The sequence below is a fragment of the Dermacentor variabilis genome, chromosome 11 (assembly GCF_050947875.1).
Source record: "Dermacentor variabilis isolate Ectoservices chromosome 11, ASM5094787v1, whole genome shotgun sequence".
Classification (NCBI taxonomy): Eukaryota; Metazoa; Arthropoda; class Arachnida; order Ixodida; family Ixodidae; genus Dermacentor; species Dermacentor variabilis.
In genome coordinates, this window is record NC_134578.1 from 24,669,208 (window position 1) to 24,686,539 (window position 17,332).

At 47.8% G+C, this 17,332-nt stretch overlaps 1 protein-coding gene across 3 annotated transcripts in view; it reads right to left on the minus strand.

The window, feature by feature from the left end:
* Positions 1 to 17,332, minus strand: part of LOC142563939 (uncharacterized) — a 112,725-nt gene that overhangs the window by 49,824 nt on the left and 45,569 nt on the right. For all 3 annotated transcript variants that reach the window (XM_075674682.1, XM_075674683.1, XM_075674680.1), the window contains exon 2: positions 12,974 to 13,054. In XM_075674682.1, the coding sequence (XP_075530797.1) occupies positions 12,974 to 13,054 (81 nt within the window). The remainder of the gene's footprint in view (positions 1 to 12,973; positions 13,055 to 17,332) is intronic.

The window sequence follows — 17,332 nt, forward strand, 5'->3', positions numbered from 1 at the left end:
AGGACAGTTCTAAATCAGAATTGTACGCCAATTTTTGGCACGGCCAGAAACGTTCCATATGCGCCACGAGATAACGTAGAAAAGGAGCTGGAAAGCTTCAGAAAAGCGGAGTTATACGCCGCATGAATCAAAGCAATTGGGCAACGCCAGTGATGATTCAGAAGAAAGATGGCTCGCTGAGATTGTGCGGGAACTACGAAGTGACAATTAATCCCGTGCTAAAGACCGACTTCTACCCATGGCCTCGACCGGAAGATTTGTACTCTGCCATAGCGGGTGGCAAGGTGTTTTGTGTGTTGGATTTTTCAGCCGCGTATCAGCAGATTTCGCTTACTACCGAGTCCCGATCACTGCTAACCATTAATACGCACATGGGACTCTTCGAGTTCCAGCGCCTACCGTTTGGTGTAGCCAGCGCGCCAGCCATTTTTCAGTCATTCATGGATGAGATGCTCAAGGGCATACCGCGCGTGAGATGTTACATAGCTGTCGTCATTGTGTCGGGGGGATCTTCACCGACTGCCAAAAAACGTTGGAACTAGTCTTGCGGCAGCTTAATGATCACAACGTGACTCTGAAAGAAGTGTCTTTTTTTTTCTTCGGAACACTGTGACTTATCTAGGTCACACCGTGTGCGCTGACGGTATCTATCTCACGGAAAAGATAAAGACGGTCACGGAAGCTCCAGCGCCCCCGTGCCAAACAGAGCTAAAGGCTTATCTAGGCATGTTAAACTTTTGCGCAAAGTTTTTGAGCAAGATTGTCTGCGTGGCAGAACCATTGTATCGTCTGTTGCACAAGGGCGAAAAGTGGTTGTGGACACGGGACTGTAGCGAATCTTTTGCTGCTACGAAGCAGTTTCTTGTCAAGAGTACTGTGCTCACTTTTTACGACGTAGGGAAACCAATTGCTCTGTCGTGTGATGCTTCGTCGTATGGGTTGAGTGCTGTTCTTTTTCATGAGACTTCAGAGGGATAAGAGTGGCCACTGGCGTTTGCGTCTAGAACACATCAGCTGAGAACTATGCTCAGGGTGAGCGGGAAGCATTAGCACTGATCTTTGGGTTTAAAAAATTTCACCGCTAGTTGTATGTAAGAGAGTTCACTCTTTACACAGACCATCAGCCACTGCTGGGAATATTGGGCCAAGACAAACCTGTGCCTACACTTCCTGCACCTCAAATGCAAAGATGGGCAATTACGTTGGCAGCGTACAGGTATAAACTAAGATATCGGAAAGGAAGAAACGTTTAAGTGGCTGATGCTCTGTCCGGGCTACCACGGCCTATTGTAGCGGCCGACGAGCCTCCCGAGTGTCTCGCGTTTTGAGAGCATGCCACTATAATCGGATGACGTGGCTAAAGCTACCAGACGTGATCCCACTTTGTCTCGCGTGACGCACTTATTCATTCTAATGGCTGGCCTTGGCAGAGCTCCGAAGAGTTGAGACCATTTTATTCACGTCGCGATGAGCTATAAGTAGAGCAAGAAGGCATAACATGGGGGGGGGGGGGGGGGGTATCAAGGGCGATCATACCTGTTAAGCTTCGGCTAATGGTCTTGCATCAACTGCATGAAGACCACCCGGGAGCTAGCCGCACGAATGCGCTAGCAAGAAGATTTGTGTGGTGGCCGGATCTCGACCTTTCGATTGAGAGCTACGTTCGACAGTGTCGGGTGTGTCAGGCAGTTCAGAACGCGACTTCACCGGTTCCCTTGCAGCCACCATGGAATTAACCCACAAAACTCTAAAACGCGTACACGTTGACTATGCTGTAAAAGGCTGCCAGGCGTTGTTAGTCCTCGCCGACCGGTTCTCCAAATGAATCGACGTCTGGCCTGTGTCATCCACTACTGCTAACAAAAGCATTGAAAAGCTGCGTTGTGTGTTTTGCTGCTTACGGTATGCCAGAGATACTGGTGAGTGATAATGGACCACAATTCATTTCTGAAGAGCTCCCGATGTTCTTGAGTGTGAACGGTGTAAGGCACCTCAAGAGGCCGCCGTATCATGCGGCTTCTAACGGAGCGGCCGAGCGTTTAGTGCAGACAACCAAACAAGCTTTATTGAAGCAAGCCTTTCATGACGAACTTAGCTGCAAGAATCATTCCTTCCTGGAGTGTTTGGAGAGTTATCTTATGAGTTATAGGAATACTCCACGCAGTACCACTGGCCAGACCCCGGCAGAATTGTTTTTGAAATGACAGCCACGGGTGAAGCTCTCTTTGGTGAAACCAGATTTTACGAGCTCTCTGCTGGAGCTGCAACAGCGCATGAAAGAACGCAATGATGTGTCGCGTGGGGTTCCTCGATGATTTGCTGTGGGGGACGCTGTGTGGGTGAAAACTGTGCGAGATGAGTGTCGTGGGACGATGGTGTCGTGACGCAGGTTCTTAGTCCCGTTACCTAACTGGTGAAAGTATCGCAGGCGGTGCGATGCGGACCCCATCAGAGCCCGCTACACAAGCTCGCTTTCCTCAAGCTTCCCGCCAGTACAAACTGCTCCTACAGCCTCGGAAGACGCAGCTCATCCGTCGGTTCTGATGTCTAGTGAGCCAATCGCCATGCCACCTCTCGCGGTTTCAGGCGCGACAGAGTCTGCAAATCATCAGCTTCCGATATCCGAATCGCCCACGCCCGGGGCAGCTGCCCCGGCTCTTCGAACCAGCCAGGCTCTGCATCTACAGCCGAGCTGCAAAATCTTTGTCGTAGTGAACGTGTGCGACATCCCCCGAACAAATACCAATCCAGTCACTTTCGGAATTAATCTAAGGAGGAAGAAGTGTTATAGCGTGACGTCCCATATCAGTGCGCAGCCAGTGCGCGCATTCCTTTTGTACGGATCACGTGATCCCTTGTCTATGTAAGTGCATTGTGAAATAGACGGTCCTCTTCTTGCTTGTTGGAATGCTGCCTGTCCGCTTTATTGCACGCAGCTCATTACGGGCCGCGTATAGTGACGCCCGGTCAATGTCACCAACACGCCGTGTAAGGCCTCGCAAGCTTTTAAGCGTGCCAGAAACGTCGCTGCGCCCAGTTATGCCGCGTCCACGTTAGCCGGAACCACGCATACATAGAACACCGTTCAAGTACTTCCAGTGCGACGGCAAACCTAGGTAAAAAATCAACGGGGGAACATTAGTGTCGCAGTCAGGGCTACACACTCCGGGCGAAACTGCCAATTTTCGATTACGTGTATAAGACCGCCGGTAATCTACACAGGTGCGCATTGCGTGGCCTCGAGCTTCTTTCTCCTAATCTCAACAGATCTATATACAGAACAGGTCTTTTTTTCTTTTTTGACTAAAAATCTTGTTCGTATGTCTGCTCCATTTTTGCAGTCCTGCTGCTGAGTAGTATCGAGGGCTGTTTCTTGTTCTCACTATTCAAGGTTTCTTCATAGTGTTGTGCTGTATTTCGTCTTCTCTAGAACAGTGCCTGTTATGCACGTATGCAGTACATGGGTCTCTTATCTATGTACAGCATTTAGAAGGGTGTGTCATAAATGCACAGTATGTTATACGTACTACCTTTCCGCGTAAGAGAGTATAAGACTGCACAGCACGGTAGGTATAAAACATTTCCGAAGCACACCAACATATCTGTTCTACGGGTGCTCTAAAAACATGATGTTTAAAAGGAGCCTATGGCGTGTTTGCGGCTCCCGAATCGCTATCGGCATATGCAGCCAGCAAAAGCATAGCCTTCCAGATCTGGCTCTGCTATCCTGAGATAGTCTACGCTAGGGCAATGAATTCCGACCCCGCCTATTAAATCAATAAAAAAAAAGACAGCTCAATTAAAGTTGTCCTCTAATCTGTACCACCGCATTCGTGTATCTTAGCGTCCAGTCTATCATTTCGCGTTACATCACTCGTTGCGTGGTGGTTGGCTCAATTTCAAGTTGCTTCGTTATGCAACATCTCATCGTCTGTCCCCGCTATGACGATGAGCGTCCCCTACTGCGCACAACCTTAGATCACCCGGGTTCAAGCATGAGCTCTGAGATTTGCGTGCGCCCGTACTAATAGAGAGCTTTAGGTTAGGGAACGCAAGCGGCTTGCGTAAGCGAGAGCTAGGGGCCACGGTACTGCGCATGCGCAGTACCATCGCCCCCAGTTCAGCAGAGCGGTGCCTGTGAGTAGGAAAACAATATGGCGTCGCATGAAAGTTATACATTGGGGGTATCACAGGGACTTTGTTGCGGTACAGAAGGCACTGTGTAAAGCCACACGTTGTCCCGATCAGCTTATCTCCATAAGCTTTTATTAGGAAAACAATATGGTGCGTGTGACGTCAAATGAGGTTATGCAATCACGTCATCGACGCGGCTTCGTTGGGGTAGCCAGCGCGGCGAAAAGCTGCACGTTATGTCGATTCGCTTATTTAGATCAGCACAGTTGAAGCTGTTAATAGAACAACGATCTGGTGTAAGTGACGCCACGTGAATGCTCCCTGTAACGTTTACATGCATCTTTTTGAAGTTGTTTGCACGATTTTGCCTTCCTGGATGCCAGTGAACTATCGCTCACGATTTGGGGATGGCTGCTAAATGCGCTCTAGTTTATTTCCTTAACATGTGCCGGTTTCACTACGACTCGCTGTGAGCCTATTCGTACGCTTTTAGCACTCTCACGACATTTTCGTATATACATGTGCGAAAAAAAAACTTGAATTTTCCATGCAGGATGCTACCAGGTGCTTTGAACCACACACTGCGGTTCAATGGCCCCTCCAAGCCCTCGTTTCAATGTGCGCGGCCACACACCCATCCTTGCGCACCTGACGGGGGCTCTATCGTGCAGTTATTGAATAGCAAGTGGCCTATACCGACCTGCGTGCTGTGGCATCAGTGTACATGGTCCCAGAAAACTTCCGTCCGTACGTTTTCGGCACCCAAGCTTGCCAATAAAACAAACATTTTGTCCCGTTTACAACTGCAGCTAACTATTCGTGGTGTTCTCAGTTATGAGAAACATGCCCCGTGTGTCGAGCTCGCCTACGTGAGCTTTCTTACGGACTCCGTAAAATTTATCAGTCTAGATTATAACTGCGCAATTAAATGAGTGGCATCTGCAGGGTCGTACATAATTACTAAGCCCCGCAACTCACTATTCCCTTTGTTACCGACTAATTTAGCAGGGTGTTTCAGATGGCGCAACCGTAAGTCTCTCGTGATCTCTGTTCGTCACCCAGAGCTGCGATCGCAACTGCTTCACAGCGTGATAGCAAATTTGGTGGAGCGTGTGTGGTTCATAACGCGCATTAATTAGTCGTTTCTTTACTAATGATGGAAGCCGGCGCAAAAACAAATCGCATAACACGAATAGAGAAGCGCAACACAACATTGAAGCGGAAGTACTTTAGTTCGTAATCTATAAGGGATCACGCGCGCTCAACCTGGTTGTCGCTTTCAGTAATTCTTTAACCTAAAGTTACGACACAAGTGGTTGAGCGCTAAATCCGCATTTAATTGCTCTGTAATTGCGCATACCGGCTAGAAAGTGTGCGAAGCGTCAACCTATAACCTCTACTTTACCACAGTGAAGTCTGCAGTGTCGTGCAACAAAATTATGCTGCTTCGACGCATTTATTGGCAATCCATCATAGTTCGATCGCGACCGAAGCGGACGTTAACAAGATTTGCCCAATGCTGGGATTCGAACCGAGGTCCACGAGGCCACACACAGACGAAGGCATGAAACGCGTTAACAATTTTCAACCTCTCCGCTTTCTACCTCTGGTGGCAGCTACTGCTTTGAGACAGTTGGCGCGTTCATCACGCCGCATACAAACAGCAGCTTTTGGCACGCCAGTATCCTACACGGTTTCGAGGCAAAAAAAAAATTGGGGGGCTGCTTAGGAAGAGGCCCGGGATAGGCCGTGCGCCGGAGAAGCTATGATAAAGCATTTATTGATTTTAATGCGATATCCCATGTAGAGTAATTCACCAAGCTTGTAGTGTGTCTCCATGCATCTATCTATGCATTACAGCGTAAGCTGTTACGGGCTCATTCCAACAGCCGTTTCGGGTGACGATGGTATCCGCCGCCGGTGTGATGTATCCCGTTCCGTGCATTTCGGTCAACGCTTATGGAAGCTACGCAATAATTTCGGCCAAGAAAAGTTATCACTCCGCACGTTCCGTTCATGCTTCAGCTTGGCGCCAGCAGCCATCGCTCGTGGGAGCATGCATATGAGGCTCCTCGGGAGTGAGTGAGTGAGTGAATAAACTTTTATTTGGTCCAGCAAAGCGCGATAAAACGCGCACCCGGCTAATCCCACGACGGGACTGGCAGATCTAGTCTGCCGGCCCGATCGCGGGCGCGCTGGACGGCCAGGATTTGATCCTCAAAGACAGGACTTCGCAGGAGCGCGTCCCACTCTTCCTTGGTGAACATCGGGCCCAGCGACCCGCACTCCCAGAGCATATGAGGCAACGTAGCTACCTCACCACAGGCCACGCAAGAACAATTTGGATAAATCTCTGGATATATGCTATTAAGGGACGCCGGATTTGGGTACGAGTTCGTTTGCAGAAGTCTTGCTAAGCAGGCTCCTCGGGAGGGGTTGCGAATAAAAAACCCGAAAGAAACAACAAAATTAAAATTACATAAACCAACGCATTAGCACCCATATACCACAGTGCGTTTCTTTATAAAGGTTAATGCTTGTTTCGTTCAATACAGAGCCTATATAAAACATTTGAACACAACTGCAGTCAAGAAACATCGAAATATATCGAAGTGGGAAGGAAGCCACTGCAAGAGGTCCCTCTAGCCTCCACAGCGTTGACTGCTATACATGGAATGGAGTGTAGAAGTTGCAGCTTGAGTGATATTGGGAACAAACATTAAGAACTCGGAAGCAATATTTTTTTTAACTTGTTTGGATAGCACCTAGCGTGTGTAATGCGGACTTGTACAGAGGGTTGAGGGCGAGAGACCGCATTTTTTACAATTTTGACTGGTTGCCCGGATGATCTCGTTTTGTTCTCGCAACTTTCCCAAGTGTTCTCGTTTGAGTGGCCGGAAAACGGCTCGGGCTTTTCGTTCAAGGTTACATGAAGGTCGCCAACAACGGGACCTAAAAGTATTTCATGCTTGAAACGGATGCACTGACCACGGCCGCCGCGCTTATTGCGACGCTTGCGACGCCTTGTGCTACAACGCTACCATCTTCTATCGTTATATGCATACGAGGTATACGCATACGTGATACGTTACACTTACGCATACGTTACGCATATGTTATACGTTTTGCACATACGTTATACTCATACGAAGTGGGAACTGAAGAGAGGCATACGAGGTATAAACAAAATTTTATGCAGTACGTTTAATAAAATTTATCTCGCAAGTTTTCAGATGCTTCAATTAGGTTACCTTCAAAGTATTCCCCGTTTGACACAATGCGTTGGTTCCACCTGTTCTTTCTTCCATTGTTAGAAACACCCTTGGGAGTCCTCTTTTGTTAAGCGCTTCAGGAGTGACCTCATTCCCTATTAAATTGTCCTCACATCATTAAATTGTCGCAACTGGTGCAGCAGTTTGCCGTTAGGGTAACGAAAAAATAAATGACGCAGGGCGCTAAATCCGGCGAGAAGGGAGGGTGTCCCAGCGCAGTAGTGGTCATTGCGTTGCTGCGAAAACTCAAGCGCTATCAATGCAGAACGCGCAGGTCATTATCGTGGTGCAGAGTCCAGCGCCCACATTTCGACACGTTTGTGGTCGGAAGCGGCGCACGTGACCTCTCGGCCGCTTCAGGACCTCTGCGCAGAAAGGTTCACTCGACAGTTTCGCCTACGGGCACACATTCGAGGTGCGCAGCAAGGCTGGAAGATCGCTGGCGTCGTGGGAGGGTCGAGACGCAGTAAAGTCAGCCTCCTACCGTGGATAATGCAGCCTAGATTACAAAGACATTTAAAGCTCTAACAGGGGATCTTCGAAATTCTGTACGCAGGCTTTCCTACATGCCTAGTTTGAGCTTACAACGACGGCGGACCCTCTGGGCGCCTTTGAACCCATCGTGGACTCAATAAAAGTTTCTCTCTCCCTGTCCTCGCCCGCACCGTCCAATCTCTGAAAACGCGTGTCTCAAGCTTAACAGTGATGCTAATTGCGACGCGGACATCTTGGTGGTGGCAAGGTTGCTTTGTGGAAAAGCCTGCTCACCGAATGTCGGATATCTCAGGAATGTCTGGAATAGCGAGCTTGATGGCCCTTACTGCCGACCCATTCCAGAAATGATGTTTTTATCACATCATCGTAATTGTCATTGTCATCACTATCATCGGAGTCATCTGGGAGTTGACGTAGGCATCAAGTGGACGTTTTTTTTTTTCGATAATACGAGATTTAGTTGCAAGCAAGCGGAACGAGTCTCTGAAGAATTTCGCCGATATGATTTGGAAGTGTAACGCAGTATTAATTTCCCACATCTTTTATTAACTCTTTCAGCTGAAAGTGAAGCAAAGGAGCCTATAGTGTTTTAAGATACGATGCACATTATAAAGTGCAACCTTTATTGCGAGACCTGAGTTATAACATGCCAGCGGTAGGCAATAAATCTATTAAAAGTGGTAGAATAAAAAACGAAGCCACTGTACAAGCAGCCAAATTTATCTTCAATGAAGTGCGCAGTCTGCTTCATATATGTTTCATCGAGCATTGCGCTGTTCGTCGCCTGCGAAACACAATTGTATAAGGATGGCATGTGTCACTATCTTTACTGGGTCGTGTGGACACTGCCACTATCAGTCGCAGATATACACCGTCCATAGAAAATAAAAAAAGAAAGACGTCGGAGTCACCAAGCGCATACCTTCTAGGTCATGTCTGACGTTCGTGTAATATCGCTCCAGATATCTCCAGATATCTCAGAATACAATTTCTTTTGGGATTTATATAATTACAGCTCCGGGTCATATTCTAGACATTGACAATATCGTCTGATTCTCCATCTTGCGAGTTCCGATTGGCCCAGGGGGCCACTGCGGTTTTTCTGATTCGCCGAAAAGCCGGACATGGTGGAATTTGCAGACATGAAACGTAATTTGAAAGCGTCTCGGACAGGCACCACCGAAACGGGAACACATTGTGGCATAGCGATTCATATTTCAAGCATATATTGAGAGAACTCGTACAAAGTTATTCAATTCAATTCAATTTTAGTAGAATTTTGTCCACTTCGAGAAAAAGAAAAAATAATTATCCGGCTCCTTTAGGATCTCATACAGGTATCGGCCTATCTGACCGATATGCACTCTATTGCACGAGAGTTAAGGGTATCCAATAAAAGAAATTTTTAATGTAATTTGCAAATTATTTGCGGTGCTGCGTACTGCGTAAGACAGGCGATCGTCTCTCTCTTGTCTACGTTGACCGTCTAGCATATATATATATATATATATATATATATATATATATATATATATATATATATATATATATATATATATATATATATATATATATATATATAGGGTATTGTGTGCGTGTGTTTGTAAACAAAAATTGGAGGACGCTTAAGCTTCGCCTTCAAGAGTGGAACGCGACAGCGTTCCCGTCGACCCGCCAAGGGGTGTAAGACAATGGGCTACGGCGCAGCGACTACGCACCCCGCATCGGACGCGGTGAGCGTCGAGCAACGCAGCGTTCGGCGCGACAACGAAATGTGCGCCTGAGCAAGCGACGCACGCCTGAGCCTTAGAAACCGCTCGTTTCTAAGGCAACACCGCGTTCACTAGAGGCGCTTTTGTACCGCTTTGAAGCATCGAACTCGTGGCTCAGTGGTAACGTCTCCGTCTCACACTCCGGAGACCCTGGTTCGATTCCCACCCAGCCCATCTTGGAAGTTGCTTTTTATTTATGAAGTGCCTGCCGTGATTTATCGCTCACGGCCAACGCCGCGGGCGCCGACGCCGACACCGACACCGACGCCGACGACACCGGCTTTTCTGCGACACGAGCTCCTTAACGCTATCGCGTTAATATGCAAAAATATGCAATTCAAACTAAAACAAAAAGATCCTCCTGTGGTGTCTCAGCTTACAGACAGCTATATTTTTAAATGAAAAGAATCACTGTGTCTGTGTGTCGACCTGCCTTCCACGTGCAGCAGTATCTGACGAGCGCTAGACGTGGAATGAAAGATCGGCCCTTAATGACTGGAATTTTCATTTTGTTTTAACGCGATGGCGCTAAATGTCCGGTGTCGCAGAAAATGCGGCGTCCGCGTCCCGCGTCCAGGGTCGACAGTCCTTTCGGAGAAAATAATTCCGAACAACGTATATCCAACCCCTCCTTTATCACCAAAGTTGCTCCTACCTTGTCTCTCATTCAGTACAAATTTATTCCTCGGAATTTAGAGAATTCCACAAGCGAATTGAATTGATAAAAAACACCGACAGCGCATTTCCTTTATGTTAGCTCTTCTCAGACTGAAATACTAAAAGTGCGAAACAATAACAGGAGAATGAAGCTTAACTTCGTGAATATCTTTCGCCACCAGCGTTCTCCCTTAAACATTGCGGTTACATAAGCTGCAGTTGCCGAGAAACATGAAAAGCAGTCAGGGGTCTTCGAATGCTATCGCTTTACACTCTTAAAGGTGAAGCTTAAGCGTCCTTCAAATTTTTTTTATGGGCAGTATACATTTATGGCTGAGGCCCGCAGGGTCAGCATTACCCCATAAAGATAGCGGCGCAGGTCATCGGTATGACCGCAGGTCGAAAGCTACAAACGCCGCACACTGTCAACAAACGGATATAAACCAAAGTGTGTGACAGAGATCGAGAGAGAGAGAAGGAGTTTAATTATCCCAGCCATTTTACTATCATATAAATCGCTCATCCAACCCATTCTCGAATATGGTTGCCTTATCTGGAACCCTTATAGAGTATCTGACATTAACACCCTCGAATCAATTAAAAAAAGCAATCTGTTTCATATACCACCGTTATGACCGGGACTGCTCATCCTCATCTCAGCTTGTTGCACTAGGTCTCCAACCTCTGTCAGAGCCGCGTGATCGTGAGTGAGTGAGTGAGTGAGTGAGTGAGTGAGTGAGTGAGTGAGTGAGTGAGTGAGTGAGTGAGTGAGTGAGTGAGTGAGTGACTAAGTGACTGAGTGAGTGAGTGAGTGAGTGAGCGGGTGACTGAGTGACTAAGTGAGTGAGTGAGTGAGTGAGTGAGTGAGTGAGTGAGTGAGTGAGTGAGTGAGTGAGTGAGTGAGTGAGTGAGTGAGTGAGTGAGTGAGTGAGTGAGTGAGTGAGTGAGTGAGTGAGTGAGTAAACTTTATTGCAGGTCCGGCGAGGACGCGAACTCGTCGCGCACCCGGCTAGTCCTACGTCGGGACCGGCAGGTCTAGCCCACTGGCCCGGTCGCGGGCACGCCGGACAGCCAGGATTTGCTTTTTCTAGAGCGGGGCTACGCAGAAGCGAGTCCCACGTGATCGCGCATGCCTTAAATTGTTGCGTAATCTATTTAACACCCCACGCTACTCATTAAAGAACAAGTATCTGTCTCCTGATAGATTGAAACCCACTAGGAATAGCCACAAACTTAACCTTGCACCATTTCAACCGCCTACTAACATTTTTAAGTATAGCTTCCTTCCTCATACAATTTAAATATGGAACTTACTCCCAGGTGAAACTAGGTCACTGCCTTTAAGGAATATTGGAGAAATAACTTGATTCATGCTGTGTTTATTATACTCATTGTATCTTTTATTTTGATATTATGTTTCCAAGGTGTTGAAGTTGATTTGTGCGGAAGAATATATTCTAATATGCAATGTACGAACTGTTTAGAACTGCAATGTACGAACAATGTTTACAGCTGCGATGTTTAGAGCTGCGATGAAGCTCCACGTTACGTCACAGATATCGCTCATTTCTCGCCGAGACCGATTGCGTGTTTCTTTCTAAATCAATGGACCACAGTGCATTCGAAAAGCGAAAAATATATGTAGTAAAAACAATGACAAATAGACGTGGTAAACAGTAGTTCACTATTCCTGCATTCGAAGCGCCCAAGTCAACACGACGAGGCAATGTAAAATCCGTGACGTCACACTGGCGTACTCCCGCTGTGCTCGAGAAAGACAAGTAAGGTCTTGAATCTCTCAGACAATTATCTCTTTCTCTCTCTCTCTGTCGCTATACATAAATACATGCATGTATGGTTTATTGATTTATTTATTCATTTATTTTCTGCTGCTAGCTGTAGTGACCCCAGCACTAGGTACTTTGTTTCGGTACATATAATGCCGGTATGAATATCGACAAATCCAGTCGGCATAACTCATTGTCGTTACGATGTCTCAGTATGTGATGTAGCGTGTTATACCGATAGATACACGCTAATCTACATAATGAGTATTTACAATGTACTGCGTTGTACTGCTACTGCAAATGCCACAACCACTGCTAATGCTACTACTACCAAATACATGTGTGCTACAACCACTACTGTCACTACTACTACTACTACTACTACTACTACTACTACTACCACTACTACTACTACTACTACTACTACTACTACTACTACTACTACTACTACTACTACTACTACTACTACAACGAACAATAGCATACAACTACCGCTACTAGTAACCGCTATGTATTTCTGCCCCACCTTTTTAGAACAAAAAAGCGATTCTCCTAATCCTCGCCTTCTAATAGTGTTCACTCCCATCCGGCCCTTTGTGCAAACTAAACCGGGCACCATCTCGGGCTCATCCATTGTGATATACAGTCGAACGCCTTTACAATGAAGAGCAAGAACGAAATTATTCGTTATACAAGGTCACTTCGTTATAAAGGTTGCGCACCCCGCCACTGTCAATCGAACCGGGACAGAATCAACTCTATCGTTATATCGGTCATTCCGTTGTAGAGGCGTTCGTCGCGGAGTCGCTCGACGGTCATCTGAGAACCAAACAAGATGTGCTCGTCGCTCTCTCACCTTCGTCGTTCCGTACATCTTGGCTATCGGCCCCTCGTCCGGCGCCCGGCTCTTCAATGCCGCGTGTTCCGCCAGTGACATCTGGAGTCGAGATAAGCGACCTTATAAAGACGCGGCCATAAGCCCCTGCGAAGCTACGCCCTCCCCCCATCCCAGACTACTTCACCTTCCCAGCTCGCTCTGTCGCTACCGGTGTCTCGCCTGCATGCGTGATCGCACGACCTACGGACGTCACACTGCCTTGACGGCGGCGGCATCGCGGCAGCTCCGCCGGGCAATGCAATTCGCGCGCGTCCGCTGCAAAACGCTTTGCGGTGCGTTTTCGTGCCTTTCGAAGCTCTCGCGCATTGTCGCGGGGACAGTGTCAGAACGCAAAGGGATGCGTCTGACCTCGGAAGACTACAGAGATTCCGTGACATGTTAGGACGTAAACATCCTTGGTTAGGACCCCGACGAGGTTAAAACAAAAAAAAATAAAACCTCTATGGTTAGGACCGGTCTGCGCGACCCTTCTGTGTGCAGCTTGACGCGAGCCGGCAGCGTAACTTTCCGCGGTCGTCAACTTCTAGTGACAGTGACGTCGAAGACGTTGGCTCAGACTCGTATTTGTGCAGACTTGCGCTGGCAATCGTCGGCAGTATACAGTGGTAAGCGTTCGTAACGTGAAACCGTTGATATTACCTGCCCCCGTGGAGCTGCGGGTGCACGTTGAATATTCCCAGGCGGTCGAAATTGGTCCGGAACTCTACGATATGGGGGACTCTCACATGGGCACCCTGCGTTTACTTGGAACGCTAGATCTCGACAGTTTCTGAAGGGAGCATTGCCTCTTCTTAACACATTGCGGCTGCTATCTTACCATGTAGACAGCAACTCGCGCCAACTGGGTACGGGCTACAGGGCATGTGCCCGAACGGACGCATTGGGCCGCCGGGTATGTGCACCTGTGTACGTGACACTGGGGAAGTTGCCCATTCTTCGCCAGTGGCCCGCAAAGAGTATGTCCCACTTCGTAGAAACGCAAACACACAAGCAGAGCAAGAGGCATTAAGTGAAGGAGTAGGCGGCCTGAAAATTGAACAGGTGGGCTACGGAGAAGCGTGCGAGAGAAGTCGGCAACTCAAGCAGCCGAGCACCTGCACCGAAACATTTGCGTCTGAAACATGGCGTCGCATTACCGTCGTCAGCATTGCTGCACGTGCGTAAACTTGCAGTTGACTTGCGTCACTTCGTACAAGCATTTTCGTGCCTGAGAGTTACGGTTGCGTATCCGTTCTGCTAACATTTGCGCAAGCATCACAGAAAGCTTCGCTTAGCACTGACGCTTCCCTAAGCGTGGAATCTACCGATTTTTTTTTTCAATTTTGGTTCGAAATTGTACTGTACCGGCAGCGCTACTTTCTAAATACGATAGTATTTTAGCCTCTCAATCTGGCAATCTGGCCTCGAAGACTCACGAGCGTAACTTACCTTATAGTCTATTTGTTGACAGATTTTAGAAATTCTATATGGCCTTCATAACGATCGTTCGCCGGCGTAGTAGACCTCTTGACGAAATAATTCTTCTCCAGTGAGCTAAAAAAAGAACTCGCCATCCAGACTCTGCGAAAGTACATGTCCAGCAAAACTGTTAAAAAAAACCACCGATACAACTGCTGAAAGTGGTATGCAATGCTTTGTGGCTTCAGAGTAACGGTATAGTAGTGCTATGTCAGAGTAATGCTAGGAATGGGAGTAATTGTAATTTCGACGGCACTCCGCCACCCATAGCAGTGTTGCAACAACGTTGAAATCAATTGCTAGGGAGTGTTTTTTTATATAGGAAAGGCTAGTGACGTCACACCCCACTACACAAGCTGACCTCGCCGCGGCAGCTTGCGCAACAGTATACAGTTTTCGTACTGCGTCATGACGACACGTACGCAGCACGCATGGGCTTTGCGGAACGTAAGAGTGCGTGTCGCGTTGGGGCTTTTAGTGCTGCGAAATGCCTACGTATACGTAAGAGGGCGAGAGTTAGACGCCGGGCGCGTCGGAGCGAATTGGCCGTGTCCGCCAGCACGTCGAACCGTCGGCCAAACTAGACGCTGTCGATCTCGCTAACGTGATGTAACGTGTGGGGGCGTTACCGCTTCGTCTAACTATATTTAGGCCTTTAAGAGACTCTACTTTTAATGCGTTTGAAATGCATGAATCATATCGAGAAAAAGAAGAACCGAGTACTTGCTTTCTGGGGCTGGCACGGTCATTTGCGACGAACTGCGCCAAAAGCAGGTCGAGCCTTTCGCGCGAACAGCACACACTGAACACTTTCTCGAAAACAAAGTTCCTATTTTGGCTATGCATTCCCAACGTGCATGATCTGGGAATGGCTTCTGCGCGTTCACTTCACGCAGCAAAGCCAAATCGTAGGGCCATTGAAAAATATCGCCTTCCGCTGGTCGCCTTTTACGCTGCCATTTTCGAAAACTCTTTTGTCTCGCGCTCTCCCGAACAAACGAGAACCACGAGAGCAGCACGCAGGCTCCCTACGTACGCACGCAAGAATCGGATGCGTGCGTACGCAGCGGCCGCGTACGCATTAGGTACCGTTCGTGTTGCGTTGTGCACATGCGCACTTTGCACAACGTAGCGATCCTACGTACGCAACGCCGTTGCGTACGCTACGTACGCAGTACTAAAACTGTCCAGTAATCCGTACAGGGACACATATGCGGGGAGCGCTACGTGCTTCGCATTACTATCACTAGCGCCTTATCATCAATTACGTGGTGCAAATGCTTGTTTTCTTTAGCTTGTTCCTTATTGAAAGGTATGCTGTTCTGTACGTTGTATGCGTGATTCCAGAGCATGTATGCACGGTTCGCTGCAATTCGCTGAGTGCTTATAGCCTCTGCCTCACGGGGCTATGAGCCATTGCATTTTTCGCTTTCTTACGGTGGTACGAGCCATTGCTTAGGGGGATGTGAGCCATTGATGATGGCAGTTTTCGACATGCTCTTCTGTATGTTGCATGTGTGATTCCAAAGAATGTAAGCATTGTCGCTTCACTCTGCTGAGTTCTTGTAGCCTCTGCTTTACGGGACTATGAGCCATTGCATTATTTGCTTTCATGCGGGGCTATGAGTTTTTACGGGGGCATGAGCCATTGATGACGATACTTTTCCGTCGACAAGAGGGAAAGTATCCTGGGAACCTAGCTATATACAGCTCCGCGGTAATAGAACTGTATGGGATTACATTTTATACCGATTTCACAGGTACGTACACTTCTGATACCCATCGAGGCCGATCTGGAATATGTTCTATCCGGATCTATGTTCTGCTGCTGCGCACTCACTGTTCAATCGTGATCGCGATCCGACGATCGCGATCCTGTTTCTTGATCGCGATCACAGGCTGACGTGTGCGCCCTCTAGCGCAGTATTCTGCAAACATAAACGACAAAAATTTATGCAGAGCCTACGCACTGCGGGATTGGATCTAAGCGAAGCTTTCTATGTTGGATGCTTTGATTGACGATAAATCGCGGTGATGTTGGCAGTTAAAGCTTAATTGCTTCAACGTTTAGTCTAACACGGAAGTGATGAGTTAATGTTAAACGTTACCTTGCGTGCACCACTGCTGTTTGTTTGCGTAGTACACAGAAGACACAGGGAGAGGTTTTGCTTTAGGCGTTGTTGGGCGCCATATTTCATAACCTCTGAGAGGTTTGAGCATTGTCATTGCCTTACATGGCACAACCCACCATGACAGAAGTATGAAACTTGAATTGGACTATGGGGCTGTACGTGCCAGAACCGCGATCAGATTATGAGGCACGCCGTAGTGGCGGACTCCAGATAAATTTTGACAACGTGATGTTCTTTAACGGGTTCCAAAATCTAAATGTGCATGCGTTTTCTATTTAGCCCCCATCGAAATGCGGCGACCGCGGTTGGGATCAAATACGCGACCACTAGCCGCAAAACTACCGCGGCGGGCACAGAAGTGTTCATTTTTGACGGTCGACCGCTTCAGTAGCGACGCCTGTACGCTGCGGTGCGCTTTTAATTAATGCGGCTCTGCTTCTTCACGTCCTGCGTAAGTCATCCGCTTGACATATTTGGATGGTGTTTATTTTTCAGTGATAGCAGCAACGTACTGTGCTGTACCTTGATCTTAAGCTTATCCAGTTTCCCGCAACCACCGTCGTATAAAGTAGGGTTTCCTTGCCATCTCACGTCACCTCCCCCCCTCCCTTGTATAGGAACTGCATCTTCTCCTCCATCCTCTCTACAGTTCCATCTACATCTCTGGACTCGCACGTTAGTAGAAAGAGAAGCGCTGCAGTTTCTGCAGTGCTTCTGAGGGGAGTCA